This window comes from Pyrus communis, chromosome 15 (genome assembly GCF_963583255.1).
Source record: "Pyrus communis chromosome 15, drPyrComm1.1, whole genome shotgun sequence".
NCBI classification, from domain to species: domain Eukaryota; kingdom Viridiplantae; phylum Streptophyta; class Magnoliopsida; order Rosales; family Rosaceae; genus Pyrus; species Pyrus communis.
In genome coordinates, this window is record NC_084817.1 from 10197650 (window position 1) to 10221328 (window position 23679).

General features: G+C 36.1%; 1 protein-coding gene across 3 annotated transcripts; it reads left to right on the top strand.

The window, feature by feature from the left end:
- Positions 1-953: 953 nt before the first annotated feature.
- LOC137717295 (cysteine-rich receptor-like protein kinase 29) lies at positions 954-5704 on the top strand. Of its 3 annotated transcripts, none has more exons than XM_068456603.1 (7): positions 954-1899; positions 2196-2318; positions 2496-2617; positions 2700-2910; positions 3052-3289; positions 3444-3594; positions 3711-5704. In XM_068456603.1, exons 1-7 carry the CDS (start codon positions 1071-1073, stop codon positions 4035-4037), a joined length of 2001 nt encoding a protein of 666 aa, XP_068312704.1. In that variant the 5' UTR covers positions 954-1070; the 3' UTR covers positions 4038-5704. The 3 variants fall into 3 exon arrangements, with proteins under 3 accessions (XP_068312704.1, XP_068312705.1, XP_068312706.1); XM_068456604.1 differs by having other exon boundaries at positions 2499-2617; XM_068456605.1 differs by having other exon boundaries at positions 2502-2617.
- Positions 5705-23679: the final 17975 nt, after the last annotated feature.

Genomic DNA, 23679 nt, shown 5'->3' on the forward strand with positions numbered 1-23679 from the left:
TTGTCCTAATCAGGTGGAGGCAATTGGATGGTACCCCAAGTGCATGTTAATCTACCTAAACCGCTCCATACATGGCATGATGGAGATTAATCCGGCTTTCCACATGCCCCAAAAGGAAATTGTATCCATGGGCCTGGATGCGCTCAATCGAAAGCGCTATAGCTTGCTTACTGGACTAGGACAATAAGCAGGCAATGGGCGGTGATCTTCTTAAGTTTGCAACAGGAAACGCAAGCGTTACAAGTTTTTGTTTTTTATTTTTGTTTTTGTTTTTGTTTTTTAGTTTAGCTATATTGTTGTTAAGTTAAAAATTAGATTTGTCACTGACAGAGTTTAAACTTATGCCGTCCATGTAAGGACTTCACTCCTCTCCACCATTGTGGTAGAAATCATCTGCCATTCGAAGTTTTAGGGTAAAGTACAAAAAACTACCTCAACTATTGGTATCACGATACTTTCATACCTCATCTTTTTTAAATGACAATGTCATACCTCAACTTACGAATTTGTGTCAATGTCAGACCTCCGTCAGTTTTTCTGTTAAATTTTTTTGTTAAATGCTGACGTGGCTTAAGATGGGCTACACTCCTTAGTCCAACTAGATTAAAAAATAATTAAATATATTTTTAATAATTAAATATTATAAAATTAAAAATAAAATTATTTTTTTTATATAAAATTGTGGGATCCACCCTCTAACCCAGACACAGATGTGATGGCAGTGATATAAATAAAGCAAAATCGAGGGTCAATTATTTGACTGTATCTCGTCAAATTTAGAATAGATAATTCTTCACTAGTACGCAAAAAGGGCCGAGACTGCGTTTTACTCCGACAGCACCTACAATTCCAACACGCAAGAAGTTGGATTGGAAGGTTTTTCAACCGCGGCGGCGACACCTCACATGTCCACAATATTTCATGTTGTCTTGGTCAGAAGTCTACCAGACCCATTCCAGTCAAAATTTCAAATAATTAAAATAGTCAGGAACTCGTGAGAATGCTCCTCCCATTGGCTTTTAATTAGCATTTATGCAGTTGACGATCACATTACTCTTTTAACTTTTGCCATGGTTTCCTCAAGATTAATCAGATTATTGGTCCATTGTACACACATCTTGGTACTCATCATCAACGTTAATTTCACTGAAGCCCAGCTTGGAAATGAAATTCCATCAGCCGACTGTTTTGACAACAAAGGCAACTACACCACTGGCAGCACCTATCAAACAAACCTCAATGGCATCCTCTCCAACTTATTCGATGCCAACAACGGCTACGGCTTTTACAATTCCTCCCTTGGCGAAAACAACGACAGAGTTTATGCAATCGGGCTCTGTCGACTAGATATTAAAAAGGAAACTTGCGGTAGCTGCCTTTCTGGCGCTGCAAACGGTCTCACGAATAATTGTCCTAACCAGAAGGAGGCAATTGGATGGTTACCCGATTGTATGTTACGCTACTCAAACCGCTCCATATATGGCATAATGGAAACTAGTCCGGGATTCTACGCTTTCAATACAAAGCAAGTATCCACGGGCTTGGATGCTTTCAATCAAGGGGTGGTCATCTTATTTAATGGACTACGAGCCAAAGCAGCAAGGGGTGGTCATCTTTGGAAGTTTGCATCAGGAAACACAACCATTCCAAGTGCTAATATAACAATATATGGTCTTGCTCAGTGCACCCCAGATTTGTCCGAGCAAAGTTGTATTGATTGCTTAGAGTATGCTTGGGGAATTCTTGGATCATATTATAATGGATCAATTGGTGTGCGAGCTGTGACCCCAAGCTGTAGCTTAAGGTATGAAGATATCCCCTTTGTTGGAGATACAAATGAGACACCACCACCATCCGCACCATTAGCACCACCACCTGCCAATACCACGATTCCAGGAGGTATTACATATGTCAAGTTCCATTACTCTTTGAAAAAAATGTGGTTTAATTATTTGAGATGCAAATCGGACATCTTGGCATCATTTTTCTATCCCACCTTATTCGGAGTAATATGTCTGATTCTTTCCCTCGGATTGTAGCACCAACTAGAAACAAATTAATTTGTAACTTGGTTCTCAAAGTTTAATAAATTATCATTCGTTATACCTAGTGATAGAAAAGATTTAGATAACTGAAAATTCAGGCCCATATATAATCCGATATGATCAGAGAAGCTATATTTCTGATTTGTGCAGGAAAGAAGAGTAATGCTTCTCGGACTGTGATCATTACGGTTGTCACAACAGTTGTTTCCTTGGTACTAATTATATCGATCTGCATTTATCTGAGAGTGAAGAAGATAAAGGCAAAACTTGGAGGTAAGTTTAGATAAGTTAGTTTTTACTTCCCATGAAACAGAATGGCCTCACGGAACACCTACTATTGATATAAGAACTTAAACTCAAACATTAACATACATGTATCCGTTTAATTAATTATGCATGAAATGGCCTTATTTAGTTTTTGGTTTCATTTTGCATCTCTCTCATGCAAAGAAGCAGATGAAATTCTTGATACAGAAGCCTTGCAGTTCGACCTTGCCTCCATAAGAACGGCTACAAATAACTTTTCTGAAGCCAATAAGCTTGGACGAGGTGGATTTGGTACTGTTTACAGGGTAATGAATCGTATCATTAAAGATGTCGATTAAATTATTATTGTGAGAAAGAAGTCAACATACAGATGGTGGTTGAATGCAGGGTAGACTTTTGAACCAAGAAGATATAGCGGTTAAAAGGCTTTCTAGAGATTCTGCACAAGGAGATGTAGAATTTAAAAATGAGGTCACGTTAGTAGCCAAACTTCAACATCGCAATTTAGTTAGGCTCCTTGGTTTCTGCTTGGAAGGAAACGAAAGGCTTCTTATCTATGAGTTTGTCCCTAATGCAAGCCTCGATCATTTCATATTTGGTAGGGTTGAGAACTTGGATTGCTGGTTTTAGTTTGGAATGTATTGTAAATTCTTCTATGTAAATGCTTCCCAAAAAGAGTACACTGCAACAAACGTCAATAACTGTCATTATTATATAGTCTTCTTGCTTGAATGTGCAGATCCGATCAGGCGTGCACATTTGGACTGGGACAGTCGCTACAAGATCATATTAGGAATTGGGCGAGGACTCCTTTACCTTCATGAAGATTCTCGTCTTAGAATAATTCATCGTGATATGAAAGCAAGTAACGTTTTGTTAGATGCAGAAATGCAACCCAAAATTGCAGATTTTGGCATGGCAAGACTGTTTGATCTTGATCAAACACAAGGTGATACCAGTCGAGTTGTAGGGACTTAGTAAGTACTAGCAGATCTTGTACGGCTTATAATCTCAAAGTTCATGTCATTTAACAATACAAGTAAATTAAGAGCACACAACAAGATAATTTAGGCATAACTATTACAAGTTTCAAATATATTAACAACTAACCTTGCTTTCATTGATATGCAGTGGTTACATGGCACCTGAGTATGTGATGCGCGGACACTTTTCTGTTAAGTCCGATGTATATAGCTTCGGTGTGTTAGTTTTGGAGATAATTACTGGACAGAAAAATAGTTCTTTCCGTCACGGTGGGAACGTGGAGGACCTTCTAAGCTATGTAAGCAACACAAAAAGCTGGGCTATACCTTATCCCTGCAATTTATTAAGATTAAACTAACGAAAGAAAGGTCCTATCCGACTTGGTAATTTCTAACCATTCTCAAACTTATGCAGGCATGGAAAAGTTGGAATGAGGACACAGCTTCAAATTTAATAGATCCCATGTTGAAGAGTGGTTCAATACCAGAAATAATGAGATGCATCAACCTAGGATTATTATGTGTGCAACAAAATATAGCTGATAGGCCAACCATGGCTGCAGTTATTCTCATGCTTACTAGCAACTCTCTTGATCTTCCAGTACCCTCACAACCAGCATTTTTTATGGATGGTGGCATCGAATCCTCATCTGACACGTCTTTGGCATGGGATGATAATTCTGGTGTGACAAGGTTAGATCTGTCTAAAAGCAACTCTGTCAAATATATGCTGCATGGATAGCTTCGATTCCAAGTCACAACCTCACTAGTTGACGGATGACGGAATGAAATGTTTGTTGTTGTTTGGTAACACTTTTGTCCATTCATTTTTATGCAATTCATTGTCTATGTATACAGGTTCTGATTAATCTCAAGTTATTGGGATCAATTGGCCTTTTTTTTCCTGTTATTCTAGCGGTAGTCCACGTTAAAATAAGGCTTATTTTTAGCTAAGCCTCCTGAAATATTTCTTTCAGACATATTCCTTTCTTTAATCTCCAACCTTCTTTTAGGCATAAAAGATAAGTAGCTACTAATTAGGCAGTGTTAAATCCTAGCTCATGCATAATTGGACAATAAAAGCGATAGTATTATGAAATTGAATCCTCCTAAATTCGAACTCAAACAAACAATCCAAGGGTGTTCAATTGAAAATCAAATCAAAGTGCTTTTCATTCAATTAGCCAGGTGTATCTCATTACTTGATCTTTTTCTTGCTTTTTGATACATAGACATACTTAGATAAAGAATGACATGCCTGAATAAAAATGGCTGAATGAAATATAATCATGTATTGTGAGAAAAATTTATGAATTGCCCCAGAGCCGGTGCAAGTTTTGGTCATGACTCACCTCTAAAAGAATATCCTCCTTCTACTTTGGTCTTTTCTCCTTCATAGCTTGCCCTGAATTTACTGAACGGTTTTCAAAACCAATTCCAATGATCAAATTCACGAAATATTCAGTCTCGCGAAAATTCTGAAGCTTATTAGAAAATGGCAAATTATAAGATTTTGATGGTATTTGGAAAGTGTGGGAGAAAAGATCAAATTAGAAGGTCATGTCTTTTCTCTCGGAAAGTAAAGAACCTCCTTTGGAGGTATATGCATCCACTCTTTGTAATAGAACTATCTATATACAGCAGACCTATTCTAAAAGATTGTAAACCACAAACAATCTTGTTCGAAAGAGACGTATCATCTATAACAATATTGCAGCATCAATGAACTTAGGAACAAAAAAATTAACTGAAAATTAAAAATGTGAAATAAATGAGTCTTATTTCAATAAAGAAGCCCTCCGCTTCTGTAAGGATACCTGTGCTTTTCCATCGCTCACCAATAAGCTTTGTCAACTGCTCCGATGGAAGTGCTCTGAAGTGTTGACCACTCATCGACCAAAGGTTCGAATAAAACATGACGCCTGGGGGTAGTTTTTATCTGAACATGAAAATATATACCTAGAGCAGCAAAATCATTTTCTCAACTGGGAATTGGTTGTGGACAATCATCAGACAGGTTGACTGGACTCCATAAAGAATGCATTCAGAATGATTATTGACAGGAGGAAATCTCCCAACAGTTTGACAAAACATCCATAATCATAACAGCAAATCACCAACAGTTTTTAATATTCAAACCTACACAGTTGTTTGTTTGATCTTCCTACTTCCTAGTTTGCTTGTAATTTAAACTACCCAAAATAATTCAAACAAACTTTGGTGGGGCATCTCACGAAGCCGAACGGCAGTTCCCGTTCTCTTTGTTCCGAAAAATGGCGGCAATATTCTATGCCCTGCTACTAAGACATGCAACTGCCATTCTCATTTCTGGTTTCTTGACGGAATAAATGTGCCTAAGAAGAACGAAAAAATGGTGGCTTGATTTGTAGGTCTCTACCAATCAGTGCACTGATATATATACATCTCCATGTCCAATAGCCACAACCGCAATTGCAATCTCCAAATGTAAGAAAAAACTAAATCCTGAAAGCTAGCATTTAGTACACAGAATTTGAAATTAGATAATGTTATTGCAGCAGCAACAGCATTTAGTACCCAGTGGAAATCAAACTCATTGAACATAGTCTAGCTATGTAACATACAAATACAACCTCTGCAATCAATAAACAAAAACCAGATTTTAAAAATTAAAATCTGCGAAAATTCAACAAAGAAAAGAGAATCCAGAAATCAAACCCATCAATCAATTGCTAATCACAAAATTACCCGCCCAATTCTGCCGTAAAACTCAGGGTTTAAATTTTTCTTCGAATTTTGGGTTTCTCTTCGTCAATAAACTGCGCTCTTGATCAAGATCCGTCAAACTCAGGGTATAAACCGAAATTGCAGATACATAAACAAAATTAAAAACCAAAATTCCTTCGAATCAACACAAAATTGAAAAATTGAAAAAAAAGAAGAAAAAAAAAAAGCGATAAATAAATAGTCCAATTACCGCTCTAAAAACAGTGGTAAATTAGGATTAGAGTTTCACAGTTCTTACCCAAATTCGAGCCTACCCGCAACAACTCCAGTTCTTTCAGCCTCAAATCACCATTACGAAGACGAATCTTAAACATGCAACACAGAAACGAATTAATAGTGCATATACTAATCCGTGATAAAATTGAGATGAATTGAATTGAGGATGAATTTGAATTGAGGATGAATTAGATGGAATTAAAATGAGGTAAAATTAGAATCAGATGCTTGTTGAAGTTATTTATTAAAATTGTCCGGAATTGAAAGTTATTTATTAAAATTGTCCGGAATCGAAAGTTATTTTATAAAGCTGTTTATTAATTCAACAAAATCGGAATATAAACTGGTATGATTACTACAATGTTCAAATCAAATATTTTATATACTTTTTTTAATAAAATTTGATATGGTATATAATAGTAAGAAAAAATTAAATTGTTTTTTTATTTCATAGACATACTAAAATGATTTTGTTTATTTTTTTTTATAAATTTAAGTATTGACTTTAATATCTAAATTTTTTTGCTTAAGTTGTAGTTTTTCCTCTTCGGCATATGTATAGAGTTGTGCATAATGTGAATAAGCATAGAATTATGCTTAATGAGCTAAAAGCCTAGAAAGACATGGAAAGAATTTGTTAGAAGCATTTTCAGAAAAATAAGTCTAGGGTTAAAAGGATAATCTTAGAAATAATGAAAGTAAGTGAGGGCATAAAGGGGAAAAAATTATCATTCTGATTGCTTGGGCAATCCGGAATCCAAATACTTTATATATGTTGGGAATCCAAATCCTCCAATTTCAGGAATTGGATTCCATTTTTTGTGTGGGCCCCATGCACTTTTGATTCCTCCCAATTTTAGTAAAATCATGTATAATCCGTAATCAGAATCAGATTCCTTATCCTTATTTCAATTACGGGTTAGTAAATGCTCTATAAATTCCTAAAATTTCAAAGAAGATGACCATGCGGAGAAAACGAACTGAGTTGCACACGAAGAAGATGACGACGCGGTGACTACGTGGAAAGAGGCAAGGGCAAACATGAAATAACATTAATTAATCAGGGATAAATCCGCCATTTTACTGTTAATAAGTGGTGCACACGATGAACAGTAATTTTCTGCTGGCTTTTTTTACATAGATAATTTGCTTTTTAGTACGTACATACTATCTATTTTTTCCACAAAGTACCTTATTCCATATAAAAAAAAAAAAAAAATCTTCTCGAAAACCATCCTTGAAATTATATTTCCGTATAATTTTTGTTAATTGATACTATAAGAAGTGGTATATAAGAACTTTGTTTTATTGATAATTATAAAAAAATTTCTTTAACTGATACTATAAGAAAGGGTGAAATTTTGTTTAATTGGATTTTATTTTTTCGAACATTTCGGCAACGATTGCTTTTATTGATAGTGAAGTTATTATGCAACGTTTTCATTACATAAAACTTAGCTGGCAAATTATATCGATAAACTATGAACGACATTAATATTATCTATTATTTAAAAAGATTGGTAGTCTAAAATTTTTTGGAACATTTTACCCTTTTAAATTTCGCCCCTCATCCACCAATTCATAGCTTCGTCACTATATGCGTTAACATTCAATAATCATAAAATATACAAGAAGAAACTATGAAGTAGATTTTTTTGGGTTGCTGTGCTTGAGTTGTAGAGATGGAAAAAAATAAATAAAAAAGAAATGATTAATTTGGTAGACCAAATCAAGGCCACTTAATGGAATTAATAGAATTAAGACAAATGTGAAGCGAATTTTGAGTTGTATAAAGTAAAATGATGATTTTTAAGTTTCAGGGGGTAAATGAGATTAAAATCGAGTTTCAAGTGGCAAAGTAGAATGAATTTTGTGTTTCAAAGAGCAAACTAATTTATGGCTTTTAAATTACATTGGGCAAAGTAAAATTAAAATTGATATCTAGAAAGCGTGGTCAAAGATAAGTCATAAATTAATCTAAGCATTGAGGAGTGTTTGAAATGCAATGACCTTTCCTTCTCCCAACATTGTGAAGGAAATTGATTTAACACTTCAACAACATGAGAAGAACATATTCTATGGCTAATGGGATGTTTAATTCATGAAAAATATTGTTTTTTGAAGATCTAAGTACAAGGACATTATAAATTTCGGAAAGCGATCCTCTCCAAATCTTTCCCTTCAAAACCCAGGGATCAAGTGATTCGGGCATTTAAAATTTGATTCAACGGCTAAAAATTATTGTAGCTTTTAAAAGTTTTTACTAACTTCTCTTTTTTAACCGTTGGATCAAATTTTAAAAGCCCGAATCACTTGATCCTTAGGCTTTGGAAGGGAATCCGAAGAGGATCTCTTTCCATAAATTTCATTTAATTTCCATATTGTCGCAGCCGCGTGGATATGATCTTTGGTCAATGGCTCTTAGTCTTGTTCTTCCATTTATTTGTCTCTTCCCTTCCCTTTAACTTCCATATTGTCTCACCACTCAGTACTACGGTTTGGTAGTATTCATCTTCACTTGTAAGTAAGAGATCTTACGTTCGAATTTCGTGGATGGTGAATTTGTTGGGGAACAACATAGAGTGCACAACTCTAACACAAGTGTTGGAGAGACAACACAAGTAAAAAAATTACTTGTATTACACACACAAAATATTACAGCACACAAACTCTAAAAGAGACTTTAGAAGCAGTGACACTCACTTACTTTCTAGAGACACACTCTAGATCACTCACACTACTACAAGACTATTCTTGCTTCTCACTTTTACTTGATTGCCTACTTGCTTCTTGGCTACTTGATTGTTTGGTTACACACATACATACATATTTATAGTGAGGTTTGCCGACTTACTAAGTCGGTTAACATGGCTCAAATTCATCCTAGCCATATTCTAGGTATTTCTACAATCAGCCCACCGACATAGGCTTTGCATGACAACCTCACAATTGTACAAATAGCTAGATCTTTCTAGCTAGTGATCCACTGTCATGCTTGCTAGAGCTTTCTAGCAAAATCCCATGTATAATTCATCTAGAACATCAAGACTTCATAATGGGCTGGACTTTAAGTTATGGGCTGGTGTTGTACTTTCAACACTCCCTCTCAACACCAGCTCATTCTTTCCTCCATGCGGAGTTAACGACGGAGCTTTTTCTTACACACCCATTTGCATGATATGGGTTTCACATCTCTTTGCTTTGGCAAGATTCCAAGCTTGATTTAGCTCCGCTGCAGTGACCTCTTTTCCTAACTTTGAACCGCTCAGGTTCAGCTGCTTCTTCTTCTATGGCTGCATTGATGTATCTTGGATTTTGCTTCCGGATTCTTGTTGACCTCTTTAGTTGTGATTGTGGAGTTGATACTTCCACTTCACTAGGTCTATCTTCTTCTAGTTGTTGACATATGTCAGCTTGCCAAGGGTTTTTGGGCATTGCTTACTCAACACCATCACCATCAAGTGAATCTTCAGACTTATCTGGTCTCGACTGGATTCGAACAATTTGCTCCCCCATCTTTTGCTGCAACTTATCTTCTATCTCTCTCGAATCAGGCAACACATCATTTTCTAAGGACCAACAAGAAGATGCTTCATCAAACACCACATCTCGTGATGTGTAACACCTTCCATTCGTAGGATCACAACATTTCCACATTTTCTTTGGCTGTCGTATCCCACAAAGATACATCGGATTGCCTTCTTGTCAAACTTGCTACGCCTTCTTGTCAAACTTGCTACGTAAATGACTTAGAACAAATACGTAGCACACACAGCCAAAGACTTAAAAGTAACTAACTGTAGGTTTCATATCCCACAGTTTCTCAAAGGGTGAGACAAATTCTAACCTGGGTTGAGGAAGACTGTTGATCACATAAGCTACAATTCTCATTGCTTCGCCCAAAAACCTTCCTTGTACAATCTTGGCATGGAGCATACCTTGACATATCTCTGCAAGATGTTGATTCTTTCTTTCCACTACGCCATTTTGCTATGGCATGTTAGCACATGTGAACTGGTGACGTATTCTACATTCTCGTAGATACCAGGAAAACTCATTCGAGGTATATTTTCCTCCATTATTCGTACGTATGCAACAGATCGTCTTTCCCATTTCTCCTTCGAATGTCTCCTTAAACTCTTTAAATTTTGAAAATGTTTTAGGTTTTTCTTTCATAAAGAAAATCCATACATACCTGGAGAAGTCATTAATAAACATCACCATGTACCGCATCCCACTTATCGATGGTTGCTTGATGGACCCAAACACATCGGAATGAACCAACTCCAATGGCTTTTTCGCTTTAAACTTCGACTCTTCGTATGAAAGTAGGGATCGTTTTAGGCCGGGGATTAGAAGGGATGCTAATCTACTCTAAACTGACTTAAAAACACAAAACAAAGCTTAAAAACACTTAACTGGGCTTATATGACTCAAAACAAACTAAAAAGACTCAAAACAGCACAAAACAATCAAAAAGACTCAAACTAGACTCTAAAGGTGATTTGGACGAAAATTACTTTTAACTTGACTTTAAACACTTAAAAACACAACCTGGATAGATTCTAACTAATTTGACACAACAAAGTAAAGGGGGATTGGATTTTGGACGAAATTAAGGTAAAAACAAACAGATTATAAAGACTCTAAACAACTTGGACGAAATTAGGGAAAACTATGGGTGATAAGCTAGCTAGAGGGTCCTTCTCCACACATGATATATGCATATAAACCAATTTCCAGTTATTATTCCTTTAGACTATGAATGACAACGCCCCAAGTTAGTTGCATCGCACAACTAACCATCAGATTTTCCTTATTTCATTGAATTAGAGGGAATACGCATCTAAACCAAATTATCTTTCTCAAGTTCCCTATATGAAACGCATGATAGAGATACATATCAAAAGTCATTAAGTTTTGTGAAAATCATAAGCATTGTCAAGGCATTCATCACTATGAATTCACTTTTGAATGCAGAAATCAACTTTGAACACCAAGGGAAACTTCAAACAAAACTCAGGGTCAAATTCAAACTTTTGGACCCTTTCTTCAACAGTCAACACTTGTGAGTTCATTCTCACTTATTTTCAACTCCTTTTTCTTTCTTTTCCTTCTTTTTCCCAATTTTTTTTTTCTTTTTCTTTCATGCCCTATTCTTTTCTTTGGCACATAAATCATCCATCCCCCTAGACTCCCACGAAAATCCTTCCCCCACACTTGTTTTTCTGCAAATTGTAGAACAAAAGGAATTCCCTCTAAGTCATGCTTTACTATACTTTAAGAACAAGGGTATGGATAGTCCTATTCTAGGCTAGGTAAGGATAATGTGGTTAACAAAGAAAATTAGGCTAACTCAGGCTCAAAGGGGTTAACATACAATACATATGCAAAGGGTAAGGCTTTTTGGCTCTTGTTTTAACTAAACAACTTCATCTTGTTTTATGTTATGCACTCAATTTTATGCTTTGAATGAAATGGGCATGAGTTCTAGTATTTGGAACTATAGTGATGAAACGCATTCTAAGTAGCAACCAAGCAAAGAATAATGAGATCATGCAACGACTTAGAAAACAAGAAATCAAGATTAATAACTCTCCAAATAAAGTTTAGGCTCAAGTCTCTCAGGGTTGTAGCATTAGTTTGAGTTCCTTCCTTCAAGCATGTTACAAAAACTGATTTTTTTTCCTTTGTGATTACATGTGAATTCGTAAATGTCAACTACAACTAAGCATAAACCAAAGAGTCTATCAAACTTCCATCCATGTTTGTAACTTTCTTTAATAGTCATGCGATTAAAAACCAAATCCTCATCATTGTGTTGGAAGGTATCCTAAGACACAAACAAACATAAAAACAAAAAGGACTCTAAAAACAACTCTTTTTCGATTTTTTTTTTCAAATTTTCGGATTTTCTATTTAAGACACATACAAACACTTCAAAACACACTAAAAACACTTTAAAACAGTGAAAAACAACTTTAGAAATGATGGGTGATAAAATCCCACGAATTTGCATGAAAAACACTTTGTTTACCCCCCCCCCCCCCACACTTAAACCAAACATTGTCCTCAATGTTTTAAGCATAGACTCACAAACAAACAACCAAATAACACAACTAACAAACACGATAAACATGGCAAAATAAAAGCAATAAAGAGTAGGGTTTAGGAACGCAAATCTGGTTATGGAGCCGGAGATTCCTCGGTCTTCTTTATTTGCATGCATGCATGGGTTGCCTCCCAAGAAGCGCTTGCTTTAACGTCTTCCAGCCGGACAATACCTCCTTTTAAGCTACCCTAGGTCCCATGGCATGGAATTGATCTTTGAATGGAAGGTGATACTTGAAATGATCCGGTAATGGTTTAAATTCTAGAGTGGGTGACTGAATCATTAACAACATATTAGTATAAAACAAAATTGAAATTCGGGGAGGTGGCTTACCTGTGTGCTCCGACATGAACTCAAGAATAAACACCCCTTCGAAAGTTGTAGGACTAGAAAATTCAGCTAGATTTGGTGATTTGAGAGTTATGACTTGTCCCGTGTCATAAAATCCAATTTCTTTACGAATTGTTGTCTCAAGTATATCTCTTTGATGAATTCTAGACATTCCCCAGCCACATCTTGCTCTTGATTCTTTCGAAAGGATTCAAAGATGCCTTTCTCACCCTCTTCTTCCTTGGAGTGCATGATCCTGCAAGGAATAGGGACATTTGGTGGAACGGGGTTAGAAATAATTAAATTTGGAACAACCTTACCTGAATTGGATGGCGTAGGAGCAATAGGTGCCTGCGGCAAAGGTGTTTCCACCCTTGCCGTGGGTTGGGTGTGTTCCTCTTCCTCAAATTGCAATCTTTCATCTTCCTTGTAATTTGATTTTGATGGTTTAGGGTCTATTCCAACATCCTTACTACTTCTCAAGATGATTTCCTTGGCAGTTTCAAATCCTCCCTTCGGATTTGCAATGGTTGAAATAGGGAGTTTGCCTTGGTCTTGAAATTGTCCTACGAACTCCGCTATCTGCCCAATTTGCTTTTCCAAGTGGTCCAACCTTTTGTCTTGATTTTGCATTGCTTTGTCTTGATTTTCTTGCCCCTGAGACAAATTGGTGAGTAACTTAATAACCGTATCATTATACAAAGACGTACCTGAATTTGTTTGGGCAGGTTGTGGTGGCTGCATAGGTGTTGTATAGAACTCCTCATATGGCTGCCAATATTCTCCTTGTTGAGCCTCCTTGACTTGATTTTGTGAGCCCTGCACCAAAGAAACTAAGTCATTAAGAATTTGATTATAATCTATTGACGAACTTGAGTTTGGTTGGGCATATTGTATATGAGGTTGTGGCGGCTGCATAGGCGTTGAATAGAACTCCTTATATGGCTGCCAATGTCCTTTGTGTTCAACTTGTTGAAATTCCCACCACATAGAGTTTGAATGATCACTCCAATCTCTTTGTGGAAATTGATTTGCATGATATTCTTGCTTATAAAAAGCACCAAATGTAGGGACACTTTGCATTGTGGACCCTTCGGCATACTGTGATAACTGACAAGTAAGATTCGCTATTTGAGCCTGAAGATTAGCAATTGCCATGTCTTGCTTCTCTAGTACCTGAAATCAAAGAAATAAAACTAAATTAAATATCAAAAGAAAAATAAACAAACAAACAGAGGGATTAGCAATTTTACTAATCCCCAGCAACGGCGCCAAAATTTGATGTGGAATATTATAACCCTCAAATTAAAACCCTATGATTGTAGTATATGAAAGTAGGGATCGTTTTAGGCCGGGGATTAGAAGGGATGCTAATCTACTCTAAACTGACTTAAAAACACAAAACAAAGCTTAAAAACACTTAACTAGACTTATATGACTCAAAACAAACTAAAAAGACTCAAAACAGCACAAAACAATCAAAAAGACTCAAACTAGACTCTAAAGGTGATTTGGACGAAAATTACTTTTAACTTGACTTTAAACACTTAAAAACACAACCTGGATAGATTCTAACTAATTTGACACAACAAAGTAAAGGGGGATTGGATTTTGGACGAAATTAAGGTAAAAACAAACAGATTATAAAGACTCTAAACAACTTGGACGAAATTAGGGAAAACTATGGGTGATAAGCTAGCTAGAGGGTCCTTCTCCACACATGATATATGCATATAAACCAATTTCCAGTTATTATTCCTTTAGACTATGAATGACAACGCCCCAAGTTAGTTGCATCGCACAACTAACCATCAGATTTTCCTTATTTCATTGAATTAGAGGGAATACGCATCTAAACCAAATTATCTTTCTCAAGTTCCCTATATGAAACGCATGATAGAGATACATATCAAAAGTCATTAAGTTTTGTGAAAATCATAAGCATTGTCAAGGCATTCATCACTATGAAACGCGTGAGACTCATACCAAGGATTTACTTAACGTGATTGTGACTAGCAACCTCCACTACTTGTGAATATAAGTGAATAACTATTATGTGAAACCCCCTTATATTCTAGCATCAAATTCATGCATGCAAATTAAGTGTCGACCCCCAACCCACATACATAAACAAGTTTTAATAACTTAGATAAGCAAATCACATTCAAGCCTTAAGAAACAATAACTGGATGGAATCAATTCATATAAAACATATAATCATGGCTTCGAATTCACCTCTAACTAAAAAGAAATTAGTTCCACATGTTCGTAAAACAAAGATAATTAAACTTAAACATTAAAAACAAAGATAGAATAAACCTAGAAACACTCCAGGTGGCTCCTCCTTCCTTCCTTGCTGCCAACAATGGGGATTTGTGTGAATTTAGGCTCTTGAGGTGTGGTGGATGGTGTGGTGTGAATTTGTGGTAGAGGGTGGTGGTTTTTGAGTGTTGTGGCATCATGTATTTATAGGATGAAGGGGAGGCACGAATTTGGGCTGAAAAGGAGAGTAATTAGGACTCCAAATCACCAAAGAACAAGGATACTTTCAATTAGATTCCAAGGAGGACAAGGAATGGTCCTTGTGGCAGATTCTAGAATTTCTAAAAGGGTTACATGTGGCATAAACTTAATGCACGAAAATAGGGCTTCTAGAACTTGATATTTAGGTGATTTAATGTGAAAAGGAGTCCTTTTTGAAGTTGGAATTAAGTTAGGAAAAGATTAGGATAGAATAAGATAAGATAAGGTTGGATAAGGTTTGGATAAGATAAGGAAATTTGGATAAGGTTCCTTATTTCTTGCTCTTTCCTTATCTTCTTTGCATTTGGACTTCTTTCTCCAGATTTTTAGCCTTTCCTAGCCCTTCTTGACTTCAATTTCGTCCATCCTCTTTGCTCCATGGTTAAGCTATCCAATCCATGCCCAAAACTGCTCCATTTAGCTTCAAAATGCCATTTCTTGCTCCTTTTGCCATTAGGACCTAAAAACATACGAAAATAGCTTAAAAGACTAAAATAAATAGTAATTAACTCAATAAATGAAAGGAAACAACATAACTAAGTAGCATAAATATGCTTCTATCTCCTGAATCCACGATCCAATCATTCTGGTAGTCAATCGACTCTAGACTTGTTGCTGTGAGAGCTGACTTTTGCTTCTCCATAGCAACAAATGCTTCAGCGTCCCATTCTTCCTCTAGGGCTAGAAACGCAACGACGTCCCAATCATCTTCACTTTTCTTCTCTAAGTTGGCGACGTTACTTTTTGCAGGCCTTTTGAACCAGCAATCCTCCCTTATTTCCACAATTGTAGCATTTTCCCTCAAATCTTTTATTATTCTAGAACTGACCACGGTTGCCGTGATATTTCGAAGCTCCCCCTGGTCGAGAACTCCCTCCTCCTTGATAACCTTTTTCCTTGTCACCATTTCTTTTAGATCCACCACCACCACACTGCTTAAAGCTACCTTTACTTTTGGTGTAGAGCGATTCCTCCTCACCTTTTGACGAGACCCCTCCCATTTGCTTTGCCAAAGCTTCTTGATCGGCAAGCAAATTCTCAAACTCAACAAGTGATGGTTAGGTCGGCCATCATTGTACAGCGGCAACGAAGCCTCGATATTTGGATCTCAATCTATGGATAATTATTTTTTTTATCCTGGATTCTACAATGGCAACACTAGGATCTAATTCAGAAGTTTCATGACAAATAGACTTTACCTTGTGGAAATATTCAGCAATTGTCATGTCTCGTTGGGCCACCGATAACAACTTGTTCTCGAGAAGCTACAGTCTTGTAACGTTCCTCTTTGAAAAGAGTGTGGCGAAGGTGTCCCATGCTTCTTTTGGTATCTTGGCCTTCCATATGTGCTCCAACATGTCATCTTCAACTGTGGTTTTTAAGGCAAACATGGCCTTACCTACCTGATCTTCCACTTCCTCAAAGCGCCGCTGATGTCTTCTTCTGACAGCGTAACTTCATTACCGCCGACAACATACCAAAGATCTTGGCCTTGTAGGTAAGACTCCATACACGTTGCCCAAGTGTTGTAACTTTTGTTGTTCAACTTTTTGATTCCTCCAACAACTTGAAGGTTTCCCATCGTGTCGGCAGAGCTTCGATAAGCCGAACAAGATTAACCAATAATCTTGCGAAGTACTAAACTTTTCACGATTCTCGAAAGCTTCACTAGAGAAGGTCATTGATCGTACCACTCTAATACCAATTATTAGGGAACAACTTAGAGTGCATAACTCTTAACACAAGTGTTGGAGAGACAACACAAGTAAACAAATTACTTGTATTACACACACAAAATATTACAACATACAAACTCTCAAAGACACTTTAGAAGCAATGACACTCAATGACTTTCTAGAGACACACTCTAGATCACTCACACTACTACAAGACTATTCTTGCTTCTCACTCTTACTTGATTGCCTACTTGCTTCTTGGCTACTTGATTGTTTGGTTACACACATACATACATATTTATAGTGAGGTTTGCCAACTTACTAAGTCGGTTAAGATGGCTCAAATTCATCCTAGCAATATTCTAGGCATTTCTACAATCAGCCCACCAACATGGGCTTTGCATGACAACCTCACAATTGTACAAATAGCTAGATCTTTCTAGCTAGTGATCCACCATCATGCTTGCTAGAGCTTTCTAGCAAAATCCCATGTATAATTCATCTAGAACATCAAGACTTCATAATGGGCTGGACTTCAAGTTATGGGCTGGTTGTACTTTCAACATAATTTGATACCAAATTAAGTTGTTCATTACATGGTTTAGCCAAACTCCACATCTCTTTAGTGTAAAATATATTGTTGTACTAAATAAGCAAAACTTTCATATTGTCGCAGCCGCGTGGATATGTTCCTCTGGTCAATGGCAGAACCCAGCCATTGGAAGTTTTGCCCTGTCCTCACTCTTCTCAACCACTCCCCTTTGAATCTTAGACCAAGTTTGTAGTTTAATTTATTTTAGATAATAACAAAATATAATTTGTATAAAACGAAGATAATAATCATAATGTTGTAATCTTTCAAACCATTCAATGTGTGGATGACCAACCCACTACAACTCTACATGTTTGTCCACCGATCCACTTGCTACCTCATCCTTCCATATAAAATCACACACAAAAAACACAAAGCCTCACGGCTGAAAAGATAGAAAAGAAAGAAGAAGAGAGAGCCGCAACGTTCATAGCATAAAGAAGAAAAAGAGAGCAGAGAATAGAGAGAGTTATCTTTGTAATCTTATTACTTCAGATTATAAATGAAAGCATCACTGCTGCTCCGAGGACGTACTTCAATTACACTGACTATAGAGGAACCTCGTAAATTTTGTGTCTTATTTATTTATTCCACTGCACACACCATCAATTTTTACAACATGTTATCAGCACGCGAAGCTCTTGTGTTAGTGGAAAGTACAACACCACAAATCATGTTCACCTTTGTTGCCTGGAACCTCACAAATAAGAAAATATTTTCATTTCATCTTAAACTCTTTGTACTACTGATTTTCTTTAAGAAAAAAAATATATATATATATATATATATATATATATATGTGTGTGTGTTGTATGACTATATATCATCCTTTACAGAAGCAAAATAGTAGAGACTCAAAATTCACAGAGAATCTGACAGCCATGTAAACAGCCTTGGAACTCCAACTTCTAGACCTCGGATTGAAATACTTTATTCTTCAAAGTTGTTTGTCCGCCCAGCACCTACAACATATCAAATTTTCAGAAAATTCCAACGGTGCGATCATTGCAGATGCCTGAAATACCAAACCCGTTTCCAATTTCCACAAAAAATTGGACAGGTACCTTATGAGTACCAAAACTCCATTTAGACACTCTTGACTCCAAAACTTATGGAAACCGTTTCAACTTTTTCGAAACTTACCCAAGGAGGAACACCAATTGGAACTTAGTGCTACCCATCAAATTAAGGTACTGCCCATTTTATTTTCTTCACTCCCTTATCTAACTCCCTTATCAAATTAAGCCCTCTAAGAAACTTCTTCACTCCCTTATCCAACTCATCAGAAATCTTCTCCTGCAAATTAAGGTACAGCCCATTTTATTTTCTCATTCCCTTTTTAAGAAAATTATGTGCACATAAGAGCCTAAAGTTCAGCTCTCACATTGGTGAGTTAAATAGTGCAATGTACAAAAGGTGAGAGCTTAATCCAAAGCTATCATAACTAAAATACCAAAATATCAAAACTCGAAAATCTCCACCTAACAAAACATCTAAAAACCATATTTTCAATGAGATTGAGTAGAATCATGACTGCAAGCAGATCTTGTGGGACTGCTACAAAAAATAGAAACCAGTTGATTTTCGTAAGAAAATATAATCAGTTGATTTTCAGGCATACCTGTTCCATTGCAGGCAGTGTCAATAGTGCCACCATCTTGTTTCACACCCATTTAGCTTACAGCAGTTTCGAATCCTTCAAACGCAAAATGCCTTGCAACTTGATGAGTAATACAATTCAACGACGACATTCAAATTTTATTTTTCCAAAGAAAAAAAAAGATAAACTGGTCCACATAAATCTTTTAGCTTGAAAAACCACACCCACAAACCAACCCAATTCAAATGGTGAATTTGTTATAAATGAATCCTCGATCACATACCAGCTTAACAGCCACCTCCTCCCCACTGTGTACATTTACACCTAACACCAGAAGAGCAATTTCATTACAAAACACATTAAATTAACACAATGAATAATTTTCTAAGGAAAAAAGGATATCAAGCACTGATTACCATACCTAAATAGAGTTCTTCGAAAGACCCATTCCCAATGTTCCTCCCCAGCTTAAACTTCCCAGCAATCACATGCTCCACGATGCAACAATGTCCAGCACGATTCGACCCACAGACTCAAACTGGCTTTATTTCACAGCAATTTGTGCAAAATTCTTCCTTCCCAATCAAATCCAGCTGCACGGCATGCTCAACCGGCGAAAATATGCATATCCCCTTCTGATTCGTCCACTTTGAAATCTGCAACCTATAAGTATAACACATTATTACGAAAGCAGAGGAATTTCCAATTACTTATGATACAAATACATTAACTAACAAAAATCCTAATTCCCTCTTTCACTCACTTTCTTTAACTAAAATTTAATTACGTTGTTGATGCTTCTTTCAATTTTCTTTCATTTTCTGAGCAACCAAACAGGGGATAACACAAATTGCAAGGTAAGAAAGAAAGATGGAAACCTGGAGGGCTTGGGAGAAGCGTTTCCACTTTCAGAGGTCGTGAATGATGTGCTGAAGCTTGGTGACTCGGACTTTGTTGCCATTGGAGTTGGGGGAGAAGAACCAGAGAAATGAATATAAAGGGGGGCTTTTGGAGGAATGGGGAGAAGAAGAGAAGCATCTGAGACAGAGAAGCGAGCTTCCCTCGTGTCTTTCTTGGTACAGATACTGTGCTTAATTAGCATCACACGTCATGATATTAAAGTTCTAATCATGTTAGACCTATGCCATGTGGCATATGCATTCAACTCAAGATCTTAACATTACAGGCCAAATTAATTGATATTATCAAGAAGTTGAGACTTAACAAAGTAGTAAGGCAGCAGTTGCAAAATTCACAGTCAAAAGCTTTCACTTTGTTTTGATCTGCAAAATACCAAAAAGACATTCACGATCGAGGAAAGAAAACACATTTCATTAAAGAATGCACTTCAATCATTATCAAATTGTCAACCGAGTGAAACGTATAAAACTATACACATTTACATAGCCAAACTGTAAACTTTTTATCAACAAAAAAAGACAGCAATTTACCTAACAATAAACATAAAATTACATATTCAAATTGATTCGACAGTTTTTAAAGATTGAAAAACTGAACCAACAAACATTTGTTTGAATATCAAACTCATTGTCATCTGAATTCACTTGTATACATAAGCTACCAACGCAATTACTCTGCTACCACATGTGCTAAGCTATTAATAGCAGAGAAAAAAAAATTTACAGAACAAACTCGCAACCAAAATGAGTTAAGATCTGAAATAAGAGCCTAACGATCAAACCATCCGATAAGAAACGATGAATTAAAGCAATTTTCTATCAAACAACTAAAGGCCTTGGAAGATGGCCTTACTTGGGGAAGTAGGGGGCGAGCAACCTATAGGAACTAAGACATTACTGGTTTTTCTTTTGCATGTAGTTCCAAAGGAACAGACTCGATAGAATCTTATACAACAGTCCTACAAATTATATTGTGGGACATCTAATATATCAACCATTTTTGACTTTCTAGCTGCCTTATTACATGAGCCAGCAAGCCAGCCTATTCCCCATGTCTTTACATGGATCATCCCAGAAGCATGTTCTTTTATTCACCTGCCCTCAATATATTACAAACTCTTCCATCTTTTTACATGACACTCTCCTGCCTCACTCTTATACTTGCATATGTCATACACAATATGTGCATGCTCACAGCCAACAAAAAAAAGAAAGCGTCATGACAGTATGAACTAAAGAAAAATATAATAATAAGTGATAAAATTAGGCAAATTGAATGTTGTATGGACAATTGTAAAAATCTTTTGCTGAAATAGGAAAATCAACACTACCAACATGAATTTTGACACGAAAAATATCTCATATGCCCTGCCTTAATCACAATTAAGGGAACATTAAGCATCTTAATTAGTTTACAAAATTAATAGCAAAAATCACATTTCAGCAGCAATTAATAGCAGGAATCAAAGTTTAGTGGCAGGGACCAAAAGAATCCCAGTAAAAATGAAACAATTCCAAAAAAATAGAAAGAACTCAAGAAAATTCACCAAAAAAAAAAAATACTGGAGAAACAATTTCAAACAAATCTTTAAAAAGCAACTGCACCCGTTGCTCACTGTCTCTCTCCCCAATTCCCACTTTTCCCTACATCTATCTCTTTCTATCAGCTTGCAATCATGTAAACTTGTACCATGGAAAATGTGAGACAATGAATCAAAGAAAAACATTTGGAAAGCGTTAGCACTTCAATAATTCAAGGAACTTTGCTAAAATTCCATGATACAGTCATTAATCTGCCGATGCACCAAGAATGTTGAATACTTATAATTCTCTAATGTGATGTCTGGATGAGGGATTTTAAAGTACAGAGGGATTTTAGATTCGGTTGTTAAAAATGTACAACAAAAACATTAGACTAAAAATCTATGAAGCTACTATTAGAACACCACTAAAAAACACTAAACAAAGGTGTCTTGTACTGAAAGCTCTTTCAAATGTACTGGATCTAGTCCTTTCAAGCCTCTATCTAAATTTTCTAGTGTATTCCAAAAATATTTTAGCATAAATTATATAGCACTTCAAAATTTAAATTCCCTGGTCCAAACACACCATAGAGAACCAAAGATAAAGTCACGGACAAATTAGTATTGACATTAAAGAGCATTCAACTATTCATAAGATAAGTTTATGCAAACAATCAAATGCAAATAATTTTTTTGGGGTGATTAATTGTGGCAAAGAGATCATGTATAGATGGCAGAAAATGACACAGAAATAGGAATCCCAACCCAAATATCATCACAGAAGCAAAACCTCCCCTGTTTCAACTGTTAAACGAAGATCACAAAAGAACATGGAAGGGACCTAAGCTTGTCTTTCCATGGGCATCGCCACGACCCTCTAATGAACTCGAATAAGTCACGTCATGCAACATGTATTCAGTCCATAGCCCATACAACAAAATTCCACATAAAATTAGTTCCCAAGGGGGCATACACAAATCTACCAATAAAATCAAACTCATATCTAATGTTTATGCTGGTGTGATTGGGAAACTACTGATATAGGGTGAACCTGGTGTAGGTTCAAAACAAACAACAACCATGTTTGAAAAATGGGAGTAAACTATTAACTTCTGACCTATTATCTTTTTCCATTGCTATGTGCAGTTAAACATCTGCAAGAACGTTTTTCGTTGGTGGAACCTGTTTTCGAAGAGAATGGAAGTTCTTCCAAAGTCAGATTCTAGTTTTTAATCCTGTAATGATTTCAATCACTAGGCAAAGCTGATTTTCTAATACGTGATGGATTTGTTATTTCTCTCCTGAGTCATGTTTTCTAATTATTTTCTTCTAAAGTTTTGGCTGATCATCAAAGTTGCAACGACATTCAACCTTTGGGACTTATGTAAACTTGGGGCCAAAAAAAAAAAAAAAAAAAATTCAATATACCATGGCTTGTCATTTTTCAACCTATCCAATTCAAAGTAGCAAATCTCTAATTCAACATATCCAATTCATATCAGCACATATCCAAATTCCAATTCAATAAACCACATATCCAAATCAATGCAAACTAAATACCTAATATTCAATCACATATCCAATTCAAACAACATGGCTAATATTCAAGAACATGTCTAATCTTTAAGCACATTTACAAAACAAATTTAGAACACCATAAAATCCTCCTAGTAGCAGAACATAAACATCAAAATCCAATAGAAAGACAAAGCAACATACCAGTTCTCTATCTTGTATGCTATTTTCAATGGATCTTCCTAACTCGTCCCAAAAAACCATGCATATAGTTCACTTGCAAGCATCATCCCACAACCAAAAATTAGACAAAACCAAGGAATACATAAGTCCATCTCCAACCCTGGCCTAAAACCTAAAAATATTTAGCCCATAAAATTTAGGTTTTAGCCCAGAAACAGCTTTTCTGCTCCAACCTTTTTAGCCTAAAATTTTAGCATGGGATTATTAAAGAATGAACTTAGGCTAATTTTTTTCTTAAATTAACTTTTTTAAAAAAAATTATGTAGACTATCGTAATTTAATTTTACGAACATTTTAATCTAAAAATATTTAAATTCTGATAAATATTGAAAAATCACTAAATCGACACATGAAATTCATCAAACTTT